Source organism: Loxodonta africana, chromosome 7 (genome assembly GCF_030014295.1).
Source record: "Loxodonta africana isolate mLoxAfr1 chromosome 7, mLoxAfr1.hap2, whole genome shotgun sequence".
NCBI classification, from domain to species: Eukaryota; Metazoa; Chordata; class Mammalia; order Proboscidea; family Elephantidae; genus Loxodonta; species Loxodonta africana.
In genome coordinates, this window is record NC_087348.1 from 6,458,350 (window position 1) to 6,477,659 (window position 19,310).

Sequence of the window (19,310 nt, forward strand, 5' to 3'; positions counted from 1 at the left end):
ATAACCCTAACTGCATCTCCACATGGTCTTTCCATTGCAGAGCTCCTTCTGAAGTCGGAGAGAGAGCTCCGTTGGTGGAACAGTGATGTGGGGGTCAGACGTGGGTAAAACCCTGCAGCCCGGGAAACTTGTTCACAAAACAAAACTGACCAGACAGATTGAGTTAAAAAACAAAAACAAAAAACAAAAGAATGCTGCCTTCTAGGGTTGACTGGTTGAGCGTATTGAGCTGTCGTTGGTGTGGTCTGTGACTGCACGTCATTTACTTTCTGGATGCTGGAGACACCAGGAGACAACCAAACAGGAAGTTTAAAAAGCAGCTCTGGGTGAGGTGGAAGGAGGACAGAGGGGAAAAAGCCAGGACCGTGTGGCATTGTCAAGCCAGAATGGCCTGCCCAGATGGACACTCCCAGTGTGGCACAGGACAAGGTGGTAGTGTCTAGAGTGGACAGAGGCCATCAGAGTAGGAGACACCTCTGGACAGAGCTACTGGCTGGTGTGTGGGTCGGGGAGCTCCAATAACCCATGAAGCCTAGAGCGAAGTGTAGAGTGTAACTGGGGGCAAAGTGAGGCAACCCCTGAAGACTTGGAGCTAAGATGACCCTGAGAAGGGTTAGCTTGTTGAATGACCTCGTCATGGAGCTGACACGAATATCTGGCCTAGAAGCAGCTTCCTGGACTAATCAGTGGGTCCACCACTGCCTGTTCACTAATGAGTGGGCCATAATCTTTGTTAATAGCTTGTACCTTTTTACTCCCCATAGCTAAGTCATGTAACCAAGACAACGGAATCTCACTTTCATGGGGGCCTTTGTACTACTTTAATGGAAGTCTTTACTACAGAAAGGCGAGAGGGACCACTATTAACTGGCCATGAATAAAGGGACAAACAATCATCGTATTTTTTAAGAAAAAGTAATACATACACACAGGCAAAAATGACTAGAGTCGGGCTCCTGAGGGAAAGCAATAGAGCCCTGCTGCCCTTCCCCACTTTGCCCAGCCTCCTCCCAGGAAGCTCCGGGCACTCAACACTTATGGCTGAAATGAGTGTGCTTCTGAGGAACAGAAGTTTTTAGTTTAAGGTACTCAGAATTATCACTTGTTGTTCTTCTTATTATTCCTTGTTGAAGAGGTCCGGCCACATCCTGAGGTCAAACAGATGTCCTATTAGAGTTTCACCTAAAAAACTTAAAGGTCTGCTTTTCACCACTGAGGCCTTAATGCGCCTGGAATTGATTTTTGCCAAAGGCATTAGGTAGGGATCCAATTTTATATGGACACTTAATTGTCTAGCCCCTTGATCTGCAGCCCAGCCCCTGTTAACTCTCGAGGTTTGGTGTGCGAGTGTCCGGGGTGGGCTTCTGTCCTGCTCCACACACAACCCCACCGCATCTCAGGGGCTGCAGCTCCAGTCCAGGTGTTGACATCTGGAGGGACACGGCTCTCTCAGCATTTGGAGGTTTTGATTAGAATTGTACTGAACACGATAAGTCATTTGTGAGTTACTGATGTGTTTTCGAGGTAGAGCCGCATCTATGGAGATGGCAAATCTCTTCACGTATGTCTACCTATGTAATGTCTTTTAATAAAGTTTATATATTTTCTTCTTCATGCACGAATTTTAAAAAACTTTTGAAATGTCTTGCACATATTTTATTGGGGCTATTTTTAGGTAACTTATAGTCTTATTATTATGGTAAATGGTGCCCTTTAATCGCTGGGGTACGTAAATGCAACTGATTTTGATAGATTGATCGGATAGCCAGCTATTAAACTCTTCCTTATGGTCTCTAACAACTGTCTGTAGACTTTTTGGGTGTCCGTATCAGCTGTGAATACTTAAAGTTGTTTCTTCCTTTCTAAGTCTTAACCTTTTATTTCTTTTTCTGTTCTCACGTGCTAACGGGACTGTGGAACAGAAGTAGAGAAAACGAATGTTCTCTTGTCCCTGATTTCAAAATGAATATGTAATGCTTCTCCACTAAAAGTGATGTTACCGTCCATTCCTGGCTTCCTGAGAGTTTTTATCATTCATGAGTATTGAATTTTATCAAAGTTTTTTTCTGCGTTTATTCAGATTATATCATATGATATTCGTGCTTTAATATGCTAATGTGGTGACTGACTTTTATAGATGTCTTAATTCTTGCACTCTTGGGATTCCTGGGACAAGTCCAGCCTGGTTATTTCGGATCACCTTTACTTTCTGTGCTCCTGGACTGAGCTGGTTAATGTTCGGTTTAGAATCTTTGTGTCTGTATTTGTGGGGTTACCTTGTGGTTTTGGCATCTCGGCGGTTCTCGTATGGTTGTGGCATAAAGGTTAGGGTGTCTCCGTGGAACGGGTTGGAACGTGTTCTCTGCTTTATTCTTTGGGTCTCTGGAACACTTTGTATAAGATTGAAATGATCTGTTCCTTGAAAATTTGGTAAAATCCACCTATAAAAACACCTGGTTCTGACATTTTCTCTGTGGGAGAATTTTGAACTATCACTTCTATTCCTTTAATAGTCTTAGAACGGTTCAGGCCTTCTATTCCTTTAATTGTCTTAGAACTCTTCAGACCTTCTGTTTCTTTAATCGTCTTAGAACTGTTCAAACCTTCTATTTCTCCTTAACTCTGTTTTGGCGTGCTCTTATTTGCTGAGAATTTGTACATTTTATCTACGTTTTCAATTTTCTTGCCATAAGCTATTCATAATATGATCTTATTTTCTTTTAAAAATGTGTGTCTGCACCTGTGGGCCCCCTCCCTGCCTTCATTCCTAAGTCATTTATTCGTGCCTTCTTTCTTTCATTCTTGTTCGTTCTTACCAGAGGTATATCTTATCTGACTTTTCAAAGAACCACCTTCTGGCTTTTTGATCCTCTCTAGTTTATTTTCTATTTCATTAATTCCTGCTTTCATCTTCGTTCCCTCCCCCCCCCTCGCCCCCGCAACTGCTTCAGCTGGATGCTGATTACTTTTCAATCGCCCTTCTTTCTTAAGATAAGCACTTAGGCAGATAATCTTCCTTTGAAGTAACTGTCGCTCAGTTCCACCAGTTTTGATAGGTACTTTTTCCATTATTATTCAGTTCTAAGTATCCTAACATTTCCACGATGATGTCTTCTTTGATCTGTGAGTTGTTTAGGAGCCTGTTTTTGATTCCCAAATGCGTGGAGTTTTTAAACGTACTTCTCTGATATTGACCTCAAACTCAATCGTGTCGAAGCCAGGGAACAGGGAATGACTTGGTACCAGTCTCTGAAACGTGTTAGTCTTGCTCTGTGGCAGATGGTTGGTTTTTTCTAACGGCTCTGTGTGTGCTTGAAAGGAGGGCGTCGTCTTCATTGTTGCTTTGAGTCCCACATAAGGCCATTACTATAGAAGTCTCGCTCTTCAAGTGTGCTGTGTAGCCCTCCCGTACCTGGACGAACCTCGTCTGCAAGACCTGTCCATGTGCCAGGCCGGTTCTTGACGGCTCAGCCTGCGATGCCCAGCGTTCTGGTGTCTTCCTGGCCTGCCTGCCACCACCCATTCACTTTCAACTTTTCTGTGTCTTCGGGAGAGTCTTTGCAAGCAATTTAGAATTGGACTGAAAAATCCAATCTGTCAAGTTTTGTATTTTAACTGTGAGTTTAGTCATTGATATTGATGGTAATTGTTGATACGTTTGGGCTTGGGTTTTTTTTTTTTAATCATATTTTTTGTTGGTATTTGTCCCAGGTCTTCTCTAGTTTTCTCTTCTTGCTTGCATTTTGGGAGGAGGACTGATTAAGTTTGGTGGTTGTTGACATTCATTTTTCTTATCCTAGTTTTCCCCCAGTACCAGTTTGGAATTGATAGAGTGTAATTGTGGTTTAGTGATTTACCTTGACATATTTTTATTCATATCTAACTTGTTATCTTAACCTCATCTTGAAAAATAGCCTTTAACTCTGACCACCACCCTCCCCACCGCCTGAAACATGCTATTGTTGTCCACTTTGTTCGTCTGGTCCTTTTATTAATCCCAGAAATTTATCAGTGTCATTAAAGTCATACCGTACATTTTATTTGATCACTGTTTTTTCTTGGCCCTCATACTGCCTTCTGGTGTCATTTTCCATCTTGCTGAAGTACATTCTATCAAAGTTTCTTTAGCGAAGATGTGTTCCCTGTCAGTCCTTATTCTTTTATTTTTAACCCTCATTGCTAATAATAGGAGGGTATCTGGACAACTCCAGGTTGACAATCCTTTTCTCTCATCGTTTGGAGGTGTTGGTTCCCTGTCTCCTGGTTTCGTTGTTGCTGTCAGGAGGTTCTTCTGGATCTAACTGCTCTTGTCTTTTCTCTGGCCGCTTTTAAGATTCTTCTTTATTTTAGAATTCTGCAGTTTCGCTACAATGTGTCATTCTATCCTGTTTGATAAATTTTGTGCTTCCTAAATCTGTGAAATAATACCGTCCACTAATTCTGGACCATTCTTACCATCATTTCATCATATAATATCTCTATTCAAGTAGTTCTCTCCTCTCCTTCTGGGCACCCAATCGCATGTGTTTGGCCCTCTCATTCTGTCCTCCATATTGCTGCATCTTTCTTTTCTTTCTCTTAATTTTCCATCTCCTTATCTCCTTGCAAACAAGACCCTTGACCCTAAAGCTGATGGAAAGGTGGGGAGTGTTGGGCTGTGGTTCATTCTGGGTAGTATCTCGAGCTCTATCATCCAGTTCATGAATTCTCACTTCAATTTGCCTAAACTTCAGGTTAATCTTATGTACTAGGGAAATGAGCAGCGACTACACAGACAACCTCAAAATCCCACTGGCTTAACACCATGAAAGCTTATTTCTTATTCAGGCAAGGCCTGTTATGGAGGTTTCCAACCCACTTCCATCTCGTGGATCTGCCATCTTGTGATTTCAAAGTAGCCTTTCCATCATCCAATCAGTTGTTGTTGTTAGGTGTCATCAAGCCAGTTCCAACTCATAGCTAGCCCATACACAACAGAACAAAACACTGCCCAGTCCTTCGCCATCCTCATAATTGTTGTTATGCTTGAACCCATCGTTGCAGCCACTGTGTCAAACCATCTCATTGAGGGTCTTCCTCTCTTTCGCTGACCCTCTACTTCACCAAGCATGATGTCCGTCTTCAGGGACTGATCCCTTCTGATAACATGTCCAAAGTATGTGAGATGAAGTCTCACCATCCTGGCTTCTAAGGGGATTCTGGCTATACTTCTTCTGAGATAGATTTGTTCATTCTTCTGGTAGTCCACGGTATATTCAATATCCAACATCCTTTGCCTATGCCACAAGTCAGTCAGTACACAAGGGAAACAGAAAAAGGTCAACCAAGGAACGCTGCACAGGACGTGTCACGACCAGTCCTGAGGTGTCATCTACCACCGTCATCACTTTCCTTTGTCCAGACTCAGCAAACGGCCCGTGTAGATGCAAGGAGGTCTGGGAGATGGAACTTAGCTGTGTCTCCATGAAATGTATTACTAAGGAAGGAGAGCCACAGGTTGGCGAATGGTCTCCTGCCGCATGAGTCTGTTCAGCAATGAACGTTTCATTTGAACAGTTATATTGCTCATTTCTTCTAAGATTCATTTGGTTCTTTTTAGCTTAGAATATTTTGTAATTTTCCCTGTAATGGTCTTTAACTCAGAGTTGTTTAGACATGCATTTCAAGGTAGCCACAATGTATGTATATATGTGTATATGTGTATAATTATAACATTTTTTAAACATGTAAAACATTTTTATTGTTAATTTTTAAAATTTAATTATGCTGTGGCCAGATATTGTGGTGTGTTTGATATCAATTCTTTGACATCCATAAGACTTCTTTTATGATCTAATGCTTGACCAATTTTTCAAATAGTCTATATTAACTTGAACATGTATATTCTCTATTTGCTGGGTGCAGCTGTCTACCCATTAGCTCAAGTTTGTTAATTTTGTTGTTTGAATCTGCTATATGCTTATGAAGTTTTGTATGATTTATCTGTTTTTGATAAAAGTATGTTAAGACTTGTCACTGTGATTGTGGACTTCTCTGTATTTTTCCTTATAATTCAGTTTTTGGTTTATACAGTTTGAGTTTATAGTGTGAAGGGTACATAAATTTATGATTATTATATCTTTTCGGTGAATTCTTCTATTAACTGTTAAATACCATGCCTCTGTATCCCTGTGCTTTTTGCCTGAAATTCTTTTTTGTCTGAGGTTAGTATCGCTGCCCCATATTTTATGCTTTTTGGATTATATTAGCAAGCTGTGCTCTATAACTTCTCTTTATTTTCCCACTTTCTGTGTGGTAGTTTTGTTTTAACTGTGTCTACTGTGACCTATATATGGCTGAATTTTAAAAGAGTAAATCTAATAATCCATGTCTTTTAATAGGTTTCTTTAACCCGTTTGCATTCTTTGTCTGATTGTTGATATCTTTGGACTTATTTATCCACCTTACCTTGTATTTTCTGATTATTGCGTTTTCTTTGCCTCCTTTTGCGTGATAGATGTGTTATAGAAAATTAGCACAAAAGGTAAAGTTAAGGAAAGAAGTCTCAAGTAGAATTAGGACGCTATTGCACCACCAGAGACAAGAGGTGAATACCTGATCTAAGGCAGAGGTGGTAGCTGTAAAGGAAAGCCATGGGTTTGAAAGACATTTCAAGCATATTTATTGTAGCATTTTTCACTCACTCATTTATTCCACAAAATTTTTTGAGTGCCCATGATTTGAGGAACAAAGAAAACCGCAGTGAACAAGGTAGCCATGGCCCCAGCCCTTCCGACACTCACCGTCTAGTGGGAGGCGGCAGACGTGATTTAATAATCACAGAAATAAAGGTCAGAATGGGCTTGTGGAAAATGTGGCCAAGGAGCAGAACAGGCGGGCAGGCTGGGGAAGCTGGTTGACCCAGTGTGGCATCCAGAGTAGGCTTCCTTGAGGAGGTGGTATTTGGACGAGGAGGAGTTAATTAGGTGGGGGTAGATTGAAAGTGGACGGCTGAGAGCGTTCTACACAGAGGAAATAGCATGTGCAAAGACCCTGCGACAACAGAGAGCCAGTGAGCAGAGTGTTCTAGGAAGAGGAAGGAGGCCGGTGCAGCTGGTATAGTTTTGATTTCAATTCTAAAATGTTTAAAACAATCTAAATGTTCAATATGCAGGAAATGATTAAATAAACTATGATGCTACTATAGAAATGATACATTGAAATGATACATGAATCTATATGTGAGACATTCATAATATATTGATAAGTAATAAAAGCAAGCTGTGGGACAGTGTGTAGAGTATGATATAGAAATATATATGATATATAAACAACATATATTAATTTCAATGTGTATAATTTTAAAGAAATAGTCAAATATATTCACCAAATGACCATCTCTAGGGAGTGAAATACTGAGTAATTGAGTTTGTTTTTTGTTTGTTTCTTTGTATTTTAAGAATTTCTACAATAAACATGATTTACTTGTGTCAAAAAATGAAATCAAAAAAAGCATTTGTGAGCAGAATCAGGAACTCAGCAACCTGTTGGATGTGGGAAAAAAGAGGAAGGTATTGTCAGAATACCTTGTCAGAAATGACTCAGGGGTTATGTTACTCTGTGGGTGGGGATACCGTGAACCTGAGATAGGGAACACGGGAGGAAGGAGCAGCTTGAGCCAGGTGAGGGATGACGAAGAAAATCATAAGTTAAGTTTTGGACAGATTGAGTTGGAGGCAGAGATATATGGTAAGAAGTTGGGAATGTGGTTTTGAAGCATAATATCAAATGCTGCTGACAGATAAAACACATTGAAACGATCCTTAAGCTTTCCAATAAGAAGGTTGTTGATCAACTTGAGAATCAGTGGGAGTGGAAAAGTCAGAATTTGATAGGTTAAAGAATAAATTGGAGACCAAGAAGGTCAACCAACAAGTGTGGGCAGCCATTTCATGATGTTTGGGAAATAAGAGAATTTTAGGACCTAGAGCATGGGAGAAGAGAGCAGGTTTGGTGATACAAATTTTAAAATCAACGTAAAATTAAAAGTTGAGAGGCAAGAGTTAATAAAATCATTCAGCAAAAGTGTGTAGAACAAGAAAAGGAAATAAATGTGCCTAGGTAGTTGATGAGTAAAGATATGAGTAAAGATAGTTTAACTAGGTATAAAATTCTAGATCAAATGGTTTTCTCTCAATGGTTTGAAGATATTATCCTACTGATTTTCATTATTTCTAACAAGAAATTAACTCTCAGTCTAGGTAATCAGTCTTTTTTCTCTGGCTGCTCTTAAGACTTTTTTGTCTTTGGTGTTTTTTATTTTTATTTCTGTTTCCTGGGTTTCACTAGGCTTCTTAAATCTGAGGATCCACAAGTTACATTAGTTCTGGAAATCTCACAGATATTCTCACTCCGAATATGCATCTCCCCCATTTGTTCTCTTTTCTACTTCTGTAATGCCCATCAGACATATATTAGCCCCTCTAAAAATCAACCATTTCCCTTAACCTCTCTTCCATATTTTAATCTCTGTCTTTATATACTGCATTTTGGGTCTAATTTCTTAATATTTCAGTTTATTTATTCTTTCTCGCTCTCTTAGTTTAGTTGTTTTCATCCAAGTTTACACACACATATGCACACAGTTTAAAGAACCAAATAGTTCTACAAGGCGTGTGACAAAAAATAATAGTTCTCTGACAATCGTTTCTTCTTTTCTGTTCTCCAGGAACTTTCAACTCTTTTAACTTTTTTTAATTGGCATATTTACTTCCATAAATCTAAATAACTTGCCTGAATTGCTACTTCTTGACTTTTCAGTTTTGGCATGATCTATTTTTTTTATACCATGAAAGATGTGGATTTAGCTGTTTTTATTCCCCTCCCCATCATAATTCCTGTCCCCCACACAGATTCCCCATACCCAGACTTCAGATATACTTGGTTAGATCAGCATTAAGTATTTATATTTTATGAAAACACCAATCACCGCTGAGACATGATTCCTGTTCTTTTCCTGCACTTATTTACCTTTTCTCTCAAGTTAAATACTTAATACTTACTTCTCTCTGTACATAACACTGATTTAATCTTAACCTCTCTTCTGGTTGTGTAAATCTCTTCTCAACATGCCCAAATACATTTGTCTTGAAGAAGTCTTTCAACCTGCTCCACTCTGGAGTGGCTGGTCTCTAGGCCAGCTTGGTCTTGCCCTTTACCACCGTTCTAAGACTTTCATTTACTTCCGTTTTGTGTTTGATTCCCTGGATCCTGGATCTTCCTCATTTAGTTTACTGCCTTGTTTTGGTATAGCACATCCCGCAGTAGCTTTCTTGAGGAAGATTGCATGGGAGATAATTTTTTATACTTTGCATGTCTAAACAGGCTTTAGTCTATCCTCACACTGAGATGACAGTTTGTATTAGGAGTATAACTCCATGTTGGAAATCATTTTCAAAACTTTGAAGGCTTGGCTGCATTTTATTCTAGCTTCTGGTCTTGTTATTGAAATTTTGATATCATTTTTTTTTCTTGATTCTTTGTATGAAACCTGTTTTTTTTTTTTTTTTTTTCTGAAACCATATAGGATATTCTCTTTGTTTCCAGTGTTCTGAAATTTTATAATGGTATGTCTTGGTTTGGGTCTCTTTCATCTCTTGTGCTTGGCACTTTGCAGACTTTTAATTTGGAAACCTATATCCTTTAGTTCTGGGGGATTTCCTTGAATTATTTACTCCCCTTCATTTTAAAAATTCTGTCTTTCTGAAGCTCTTCTAGGTATTGGACTTTGTCTGGTCTCCTGTGGTTTCTTTCCCCCCTCCTCTGTTTTATTTATTATTTTGTTCTAGTTTTCATCTTTGTTAAGTATTTCATCTCTGATATCTTTATTTTCCAGGATATCTTTTTTTTTTTTTAGCATCATGTTCTTGCTTCATGGATGCAATCACTTTTCTCATCTCTCTAAGGAGATCAATCATCCCCTCATCCACAGCTTCCTTTTCCCTGCACAGTCTCTGTTTCCTCCATGTTGCTTTTATGGTTTGTTTCTTTAGGCCCTAGTCTTTGATACTGGAAGGTCTCGCAATATGTCTGCTGATTTCTAGTTGTTACTCTGCTGATATTTAAGGATAAGGCATAAGCTAACTGGGAGTCCTTGGTGCTGGGAGGGTGCTTGCTCACTGTGGCTTCACTATAGGGTGCTATGACTGGGCCATTTTATTGGGAAACCTCAATGTAAAGCTCTCTCTGTATTTTTTTTTGGGCTGTTCAGAGTCCTCAAAGAAGAATTTTCCAATTTCCTTCCAGAAACCTAGGAGCTGAGTAGGAGAAGACACTTGGGGGTCTCGGCATTCACCTTTCCTTCTTTTGCTCATGGTAACATCTCAGCCCTCAATTGTTTTACCTCAGAGCATAATTTCCATCCTCTGCCACGGCGGTGGGGGGGTAGAACCCAGCTTCTTGAAATGGGAAGGAATGTGGGGACTAACTGTGTCCAAAAATAACATTGATAATTTCCTCTGTTTTTTTCTCACCTTCACTCCACCTCAGGGGAACCTGGTGCTGCCAAGTCCCGACTCTATGGGAGCTGCTTCTCCCCTCTCCTCCTGCTGGCACAAGGCCAAGTTGATTTCCTCTCACCCCGCCGCTTCCCAGCCTCCAGGCCTTCCTGTTACTGTCTCCTTCCCCTTCGTCCATCCTGTGAGAGAGTCTCAGGAAAAACTTTCATTTTCCCCTCGTACTCCAAGCTCTGGCCCAGAGAGGGCTGTGTCAGCCCTCTCCGCCTGTTGAGTAGACTTGCCTCTAATTCATCCACTGGCAGGGGGCGGGGGGAACGAGGTGGTGGTCTTGTCAATGACCCATGCTGTGGGAAGAGAACTGGTTCCGATTAAACATGGTTTTGCCATGAGGCTCAGGCACTTCTGGGTCTTGTCTGGTCACTATCGGAGTGGAGTGGCCGGCGAGCTTCCCGAAGTCTCTCTCGGGTGCGGGTTACAGGTAGGATATTAGGAGTCCTTGCTTGGGCACCAAATTTTTACATGAGTTAAGGAAAGTGTCTTGTCCTTGCCCATGCTGAAAAATCTAAACCATAGGCCTGCAGATGCTTCCGTGGTGGAGCACGAGGGCAGTTCTCGGCTACAGACACTGATGGATGTCTGAGGAAAAGCCGTCAGGGAAGGGCCCTGCAGCTGCCATCCCGCCCCAGGAGCGCCGTTACGCTTCAGGAACCCCAGGATCACCGTGTTCCCGGAGGGACTCTACTGATGCCGCCATTTTTTAGAATCCAAATCCCCGGGCGACCCTGGCGTTATGATAACAGCAACGTGATCGTGTGATAATAGAAACGTAATGGCACTCGTTTCACACGTCAGTTTTCGCTCCCCACTCGTGTCTCTTTCCTCCGTGACACGGAATGGAAGTCATTAAGATAAAGGCCAGGCCAGGTTCACCTCCAGGTCCCAGATAACCATCGCCTGTCACTCACAGCCAAGGTCTAGCCGGGAAGTGACCTCGCCTTCCGTCGTGGCTGCAGCTGGGGGTGGTTGATGGGAAAACGGCCCTTCTGTTCCTACCCACCAGCTTGTAGAGCTGCTGGGAAAACCGCATGGGCATTTGGGGACGGCTTGTTTTTGTCAGGAAGGGGCTGCCCTTTGCAAAGTCCTGTCTTGTGAAAGCAGTGGTTCTTCACTAGTTTCTCCTTCTTCTGTCACCGGAGAACACCGTCCCAGGCGCTCTAACTTTCATATAAAAACGGAGCCGGAACCGTCTGCATGAAAGCGTTTCTGACCACCCTTTGCCAGCACGTTTCTGTCCCCCTCGCTGGCCGGCACCACAGCGTCGCCCCGTCCCTCTGGGCCCTTGCAACGCTGTCCTCTCCTTGCAGGTACTGCGACTGCTTCGCCAGCGGAGACTTTTGCAACAACTGCAGCCGCCATAATTGTTGCAACAATTTACGCCACGAAATTGAACGGTTTAAGGCCATTAAGGTAACAAAACTCCTTCAAATGCATGCATTTTAAAAAGCATTTAAAAGTGCTTGAGACGTTCATGAAGCTATCTCCAGAGATTTCCAATCTTAACATTGGGAGAACCCAAAGTTTTAAGGGATATCCACTGACGGTGACCCCGTTCCGGAATGTGGGGGTGCTGGCCCGTGGGGGGGCTGTTACAGAGCTCAGCTTTACCCTCCACCCACGTGGGGTGGCTTCAGAGGTGTGGCTGCATCCAGGGAAGTTCTGATTTAAAAACATGGAAATGTCCAATCCGTCTTGGCTTGGACTCTAGGAATTTGGGTCACATCATGCAGCAGATAACCAGAGTTCAGTGTGGTCTGAAAAGGTCAGGGTGGTCCTCTGTCTGCAGAGAACTGGGCGAAAGCTTGGCCATTGCATCTTGAAGAATTTATAGCCCCCGCACTTCTGGGTGAAGGGGAGAAGGTAGGCTTTTCTGAAGGGGCAGAACTCACTCAGATAGCCTGAGGGCTACTCAGCTGAAGTCTAAACGCAGGAGCTTGCTGTCTTTATACCTGTCTCTAGCACTGCAGATAGTCAGAGAGGAGGGACAGCCAGGTTTGGGACCAGCGACCTGCTCCAGGGAGTCCCCCCGAGAGCTTGACGGAGCCCCATCGAGAGTAGATTTCAGACTCTCCTGTGCCGACGGAACAAACTCATCATCCTGTGCCATGCTTGGTCTATTTATTTTGTCTAAAATAATTTAATTTTCCTCTTGAATTATGGACAAATCAGTAAATCAGCTTAAAAAAAATCAATTTTGAACAGCCAGATACATAGGACGCAAGAAATTCATGATGCCTCTAAACCTCAGTGTTGTAGCACTTTCTCAGGGGTAAAGGGGGCTGCCTGCAATTAAACATGTGAAAATCACATTTAAAAAGCTTCGGGATTCTCATGCGTTGCTGGTGGGCATGTAAATTGGTGCAACCACTTTGGAAGATTATTCGGCAGCAGCTACTAAAGCTAAACGTTTGCATATGCTGTGACTGAGCAGTCCCATTCCTAAAGCTGTAGCCAACAGAAAGGAGTGTGAATGTCTGCCAAAAGGTTTATAGAGGGACACTCATAGCAGCTTCGTTCATGATAGCCCCAAACTGGAAGCACCCCAAATGCCCACTGATGGTAGAGTGGGTAAGATCACTGTACTCTGGTATCTGGTGGAATATTACACACCAGTGAAAAAGGAAGAAGCACAGCCTTGGGGGACAAGGCGGATGAATCTCACAGATGGCTTGCAGAATGAGAGAGCCAGACAGAGGACCTGCCATGGGGCTCCGTTTACGTGAAGCCCCAGAGCAGGACTGATAGAGTGCTGACATCGGATCATGGTTCCTGTTGGGGTGCATCACTGGAGAGGAGACACGAGAGTTTCCAGGGGCTGGAAATGCGCTCTGCCCTGCCCGGGGTGTGTGCAAGTGTGCATGTTCCTTACTCGTCACCCTTGAGATGTGAGCCTTTCACTATGTGTCTGTCATGCTTCAGTAAAACGGTAAAAACAGTCCACTCCAGGCAACACTGTCCAATAGAACTTTAGCACAGCTCCCCATTGGGAGCCTCTGGGGTGCGTGGAGGGAGGCAGAGGGCCTCCTTCACCTTATCTTCTATATTGTTGGAATTTCCTCAAGAAGCACTGAGTCGCTTTGAAATTAAAAACTATGTATGTGATAGATGGATGACAAACAGAGAGATAGATAAGTAGGTAAGTAGATAAGCAGGTAGGTAGAAGAGCTGCAGGACACCAAGAGCTACGTGTGCTGTGTGAGAAAGACCCAGCCCAGTGGCTGAGAGCCTGGCTTTGAAGTCAGCATGTAGACTTTGGATCCAGGTTCCATCACTTACCTACCATCTTGGGCAATATATTTAACCTCTCTGTGCCTCTGCTTGGAAACCCTGGTGGCGTAGTGGTTAAGAGCTGTGGCTGCTAACCAAAAGGTCAGCAGTTCAAATCCACTAGGTGCTTCTTGAAAACCCTATGGGGCCATTCTACTCTGTCCTGCAGGGTCACTATAATTTGGAATCAACTCGATGCCAACGGGTTTGAGTTTTAGGTGCCTCAGTTTCTGTAAAATGGGGACAACAACAATAGTATTTACTTCCCCAGGTTGCTGTGAAGATTAGATGAGATAGTACCTATAAATCACACAGCAAGACATCCAATGGTATGAGCTGTTATTACAGTACCATGATCTAACTATCACGGAACAAACTGCACGAGAAGTGCTGGGAGGAAGGATGGCATGTGGAAAGAGTAATTTTCTTTGAGCCTTTACCTTCTATTAGCTTTCTACAATAAATACACATGACTTTGAAACTCATAAGAAAGCCAAGTCTGAAGGCGCTATGGGAGCCCTCGTGGCGCAAGTGTTAAGCACTCAGCTGCTAACCAAAGCTCGGCGGTTCCAACCCACCAGCCGCTCCGCAGGAGGAAGATGTGGCAGTCAGCTTCTGTGAAGATGACGGCCTTGGAAACCCTATGGGGCAGTTCTACTCTGTCCTGCAGGGTTGCTATGAGTCGGGATCGGCTCGACGGCACACAACAACAACAACATACGTGTAAGTGTGGAAATTCTTATAAACAAGGAGACACACCTTCTTAATTATGGAAGGAGCCTCACTGTTGATTGTGGCTCATCTAAAATTCCAAACTGTTTTAAATTATGACTGGTAGGTAAGGCACCTTTCACTGAGCATTATTTTTAAATAATAAAGTACGTCTTTATGGAGTTTTGCATTTTCCATCTTAGGCATGTCTTGATAGAAATCCAGAGGCGTTCCAACCAAAAATCGGGACAGGGAACCTGGGAGACGTCAAGCCTCGACATAACAAAGGCTGCAACTGTAGGCGGTCAGGCTGCCTCAAGAATTACTGCGAGTGCTACGAGGTTAGTAACCCGCTTCCTAGCATTGTTTAAAACAAAACAAAACGGGTCAACTTTTGGTCCAAGTAAAGAGAGGGAGCCCTCAGTCCCTGGCAGCCAAGCAGCTGGGAAGCTTCCTTCAAAGGGTGTCTTTCTCTGGGCTCAAGGCTCTCAGGGTGCCTGTAGGTTTGTTTAAAAGGCTGCTGTGAAAGGCCACGGAAACCCTTGTGTTATAGTGGTTAAGTGCTACGGCTGCTAACCAAGAGTTCAGCGGTTCGAATGCACCAGGTGCTCCTTGGAAACTCTATGGGGCAGTTCTACTCTGTTCTATAGGGTCACTACGAGTCGGAATTGACTCGACGGCAGTGGGTTTGGTTTTTTGGTTTGGTGGAAGGCCAGGCTTAAGAGACGAACATTAAAAGGTCGGAGTAAGCCGACCTAGCAGCCCCCCAGCCCAGGACTCTAAAACACAGCCAGAAATCTTTGCTCCCTGAAGGGCTCACCGGCCCCAGGAAACCTTTACCCAGCCCCCCTCCAAAGGCCCTGCCATGTGGAGGGAAGGGACATCACAGTCCTTTAGTGTTTGCATTCAAAAGGACCAGAAATCCTGAAAACCCTCTGCTCCAAATCCCCCGGGGTGCTGAGTAAATGACAGCCCCCCTTCTAGAGGCGTCTCTGACCTGGAAAGGGCATGAGGGAACCCATCCCCACCCCCAGGGCTGAAATAGAGGAAGCCGAAAACCACTTGGCAGCTCCAGCCTCTGACTCCCCACTGGCATTTGCCAGCGCTGGTGGCCGAGGGACACAGGCTGTGATTGCTCTGAGGTGAGAAAGGACAGGGCTTCAGGCTGGTGTGAGGGCAGAGTTGGGCCCGGGTTGCCAGGTGCAGCACGGACACCCCCCATGCACATGCTCACAGCCACAAACGCCCCGACATGGCCCCACTTACACCCATACACGCCCCTCCCCCTCCTGCCCTGGCTGTCAGCAGCACGGCTCTGTCCCCACGAGGACCACAGGCCATTTGCACCTCGATGCTCTGCCGAGGCTGCTGCTTCTCCTCCTCCTCTTCCTCCTCCTCCTCCTTTTGTATGAAAATTGGCAGATTACACACACATGCACACAAATATAAACAAAGGACTCTAAGGCAGGACTAGGGTTTGCCAGTCTTGACGACATGTACCCGTTAAAACCCACTGCCGTCGAGTCGACTCCTATGGTGGCGTGTGGGGTGAGCTAATTTCATGGAAGCATTTTATATTCCCAGGCCAAAATCATGTGTTCTTCTATTTGCAAATGCATTGGTTGCAAAAACTATGATGAAAGCCCAGAACGAAAAACGCTAATGAGCCTGCCGAACGCCATGGAAATTGGAAGACTGGACGACAGCCACTTTTCGTCACCAGCCAAATTCTCAGCCCTACCCAAATCCAGAAAAGATCGGTGGGTACCCTGATCTCATTCCTCCTAAGAGGGAAACAGGTGCCTTTGAGGGGAGAGTTCCAGACAGCCGGTGCATGGGAAGACGGCACCTGCAGGGGGGAGCGGGGCGAGGAAAGGAGGGACCCCTCTGCTCTGCTGGGGCTGCTCCGTGTTTCCTAGGGGCCGCTGCTGGAACCCGTTCCTCACTGAAGTGGTTATGGATCCAGAGAGTAACTGCGTATTTTCCCTTTTAATTATTTTGAGACCACATTATAATCCCCTTAGGTCTCAGACTTTGAGTAATAATTTTACTATGAGTTAGACAAGATATATTCATTTAAAAATGTCTTTGGGTTCAGTGTAATGGATCATGTCATGACAAAGTTCCTGATGTTGTTAATTAATACCATTTTGCAAAGCCAAACTCATGCTTATTTGGTTAGAGAGACATAACAAATGTCCATCACTGAACCTTGCAGAGGTCTTTGTCAGTGAAAACGTGCCAGAGCGTGGCCACATACTTGGTTAGGTTGTGGGTGGCAGTGTTATCCCTGAAATCGGAATGTGCACGCTGGGTTGACTGTTGTGGCGGTTGTTGTTGAGTTTGGTCTGGTGACGTCGCTGTACTTCTGTCCCGAGGGCAGCTCTGCCCTCTCACCTTCGACAAGGGCCATTTCATCGTTCGTGTTTAAAACCCAGTTGCCAACGAGTCGATTCTTACTCAGGGCGACCCCATGTGTGTCAGAGTAGACCTGTGCTCCATAGGATTTTTGTTGTTGTTGTGCTTTAAGTGAAAGTTTATAACTCAAGTCCGTTTCTCATACAAAAACTTGTACACACATTGTTATGTCACCCTAGTTGCTCTCCCGCTGATGAGACAGCTTACTCCTCCTCTCCACCTCGTATTTCTGTGTCCGTTCAATCAGCTTCTGTCCTCCTCTGCCCTCTTATCTCCCCTCCAGACAGGAGCTGCCCACATAGTCTCATGTGTCTACTTGAGCCAAGAAGCTCACTCCTCACCAGTATGATTTTCTGTCTTATTGTCCAGTCTAATCTTTGTCTGAAGAGTTGGCTTCGGGAATGGTTTTAGTTTTGGGCTAATGAGACTCCAGGGGCCACGTCCTCTGGGGTCCCCCAGTTTCAGTCAGACCACTAAGTCTGACCTTTTTACTAGAATTTGAGATCTGCACCCCACTTTTCTCCTGCTCCGTCAGGGCCTCTCTGCCGTGCTCCCCGTCAGGGGTCACTGGTGGTAGCTGGGCACCATCTAGCTCTTCTGGTCTCAGGCTGATGGAGTCTCTGGTTTATGTGGCCCTTTCTGTCTCTTGGGCTCCCCAGACCCTCTGTAGGGTTTTCAAGACTGTGATCTTTCAGAAGTAGATTGCCAGGCCTTTCTTCCTAGGTGTCTCTGAGTGGACTCAAACCTCCAACCTTTTGGTTAGTAGCCAGGTATTTAACGGCTTGAGCCACTCAGGAACTTCACAGTAATTTCGCAACTCCTGGATTGTCTTTACATACAGACTTTAGCCAATCCCAGCACCCATGTCTATTTTCAAAAACCAATACTTCTCAATGTTTTATAAACTTTTGCTGGAATTTTTCACGTGGGCACTCCATGAGGAGAAGGGCTGGTCCTGTGAGATGCAATGGGCTTTGTCTCTCAGAGCCTCTGTCTAGCCTCCGAGGGGCACTCCAAGGTGAGGCCGTCCTGCAGGGGGTCCCTTCTCATTACCCAAGTAGCCCCACCATCTGTAGCCCCAAATGCTCCTGGAGGGAGGGCACCCCCAGCGCGGCTGTCGGCAGCTGGCTCCTTAGCACAGACCCTGTGCCCAGGGCTCGGGTCAGCCTGGCCCAAGGACCTGCCTTGTCCACGATCTGGCTGCACTGGCTGTGCCCGGCCCTCAGCAGATGACTGGGCCCAGGGTCCTCTGGCTGGGTTTGCCGGTGAGTTCACTTTAGAGGGATGTTTGAGAACTGGCGGATTCTCCTGTCCTCTGCGTTGTCAAAGGTAGTGGTTTTCAATATCCGGAAGGCAACATTAGATTTTAGCCAATGGCATTTTTAGAGATGCCATGGACAAGGGTGTTCCCTTGAGTATGAAAGGCACCAAAGGACAACGGGAGCTTGGCTGTGACCTCTGCCTGTCTGTCTGCAGGCGGTCCTTCACGTGCATCTCCTGGGAGGTGGTGGAAGCCACCTGTGCCTGCCTGCTGGCTCAGGGCGAGGAGGCAGAGAAGGAACGCTGCCCCGAGTGCCTGGCCGAGCAGCGGATCCTGGAGGAGTTTGGGAGGTGCCTGTCCCAGATTCTCCACATCGAGTTCAAGTCCAGAGGACTGAAAATGGAGTAGGGTGCAGCACAGAAAGAACACATGTCGGTTTTGTCTCTGTCCTGACTGAAATCTGTAGCTTGGAAAGGTTCAGTGAGAAGCGCAAGGCTGGGTCTGCGTCAGCAGCCAGATCACCGTCCCCTCTGCATCAGTGAGGTGACTCGGGGGCTCGCTAAAGGATCTGGCAGTCACGGTGCCTGTTTCTGAGGAGGCGTGTGACAGAACAGTTGTTTGCCAGTCCTGGGAGCACGGCTGGAGGCCAGGCCTAGAGAGAACGTGAGTCCGTTCCCATCAACTTCCTCCTCCCCAGGGACCCTTCCTCCAGAGGCGGCCTGCACAGAGTCCTCCCGGGTTTCATTTTATCAAATTATTTAGAAACAAAGCCTCCAAATGGGGTGTTATGATACAACTTAAAATCTCTAGAGAATTCCCAAATGCCCCAGATAATTTCTGCACCATGGGCACCACCCAGGGAGGAATGAGGGACCGGGGTCTCCTACGGCCCTTGAAGGTGAGCTCGGCCACCAGGTTCCCACCGAAGTGAGCTGCGTTGTGGGGCTTAAAAATCTAGTTTGTTAAGTCTTTCTATTTGAATTGTGGAAAGGACCTAGAATTCAATTAACTTCTCCATAATTATTGTTGCATATTATTATTGTTTGTAAAATATGGTTAAAATAGTTCGTAGAAACCATTAGGTAGGAATGGTTATACAG

The 19,310-nt window shown here is 44.6% G+C and overlaps 1 protein-coding gene across 1 annotated transcript in view; it reads left to right on the top strand.

The window, feature by feature from the left end:
• Positions 1–18,880, top strand: part of TESMIN (testis expressed metallothionein like protein) — a 40,558-nt gene extending 21,678 nt beyond the window's left edge. Inside the window, exons 6-9 of the mRNA XM_003419535.3 lie at positions 11,861–11,963; positions 14,735–14,872; positions 16,116–16,291; positions 18,426–18,880. Of these exons, the coding sequence (XP_003419583.2) occupies positions 11,861–11,963; positions 14,735–14,872; positions 16,116–16,291; positions 18,426–18,618 (610 nt within the window). The 3' untranslated portion in view covers positions 18,619–18,880. The remainder of the gene's footprint in view (positions 1–11,860; positions 11,964–14,734; positions 14,873–16,115; positions 16,292–18,425) is intronic.
• Positions 18,881–19,310: the final 430 nt, after the last annotated feature.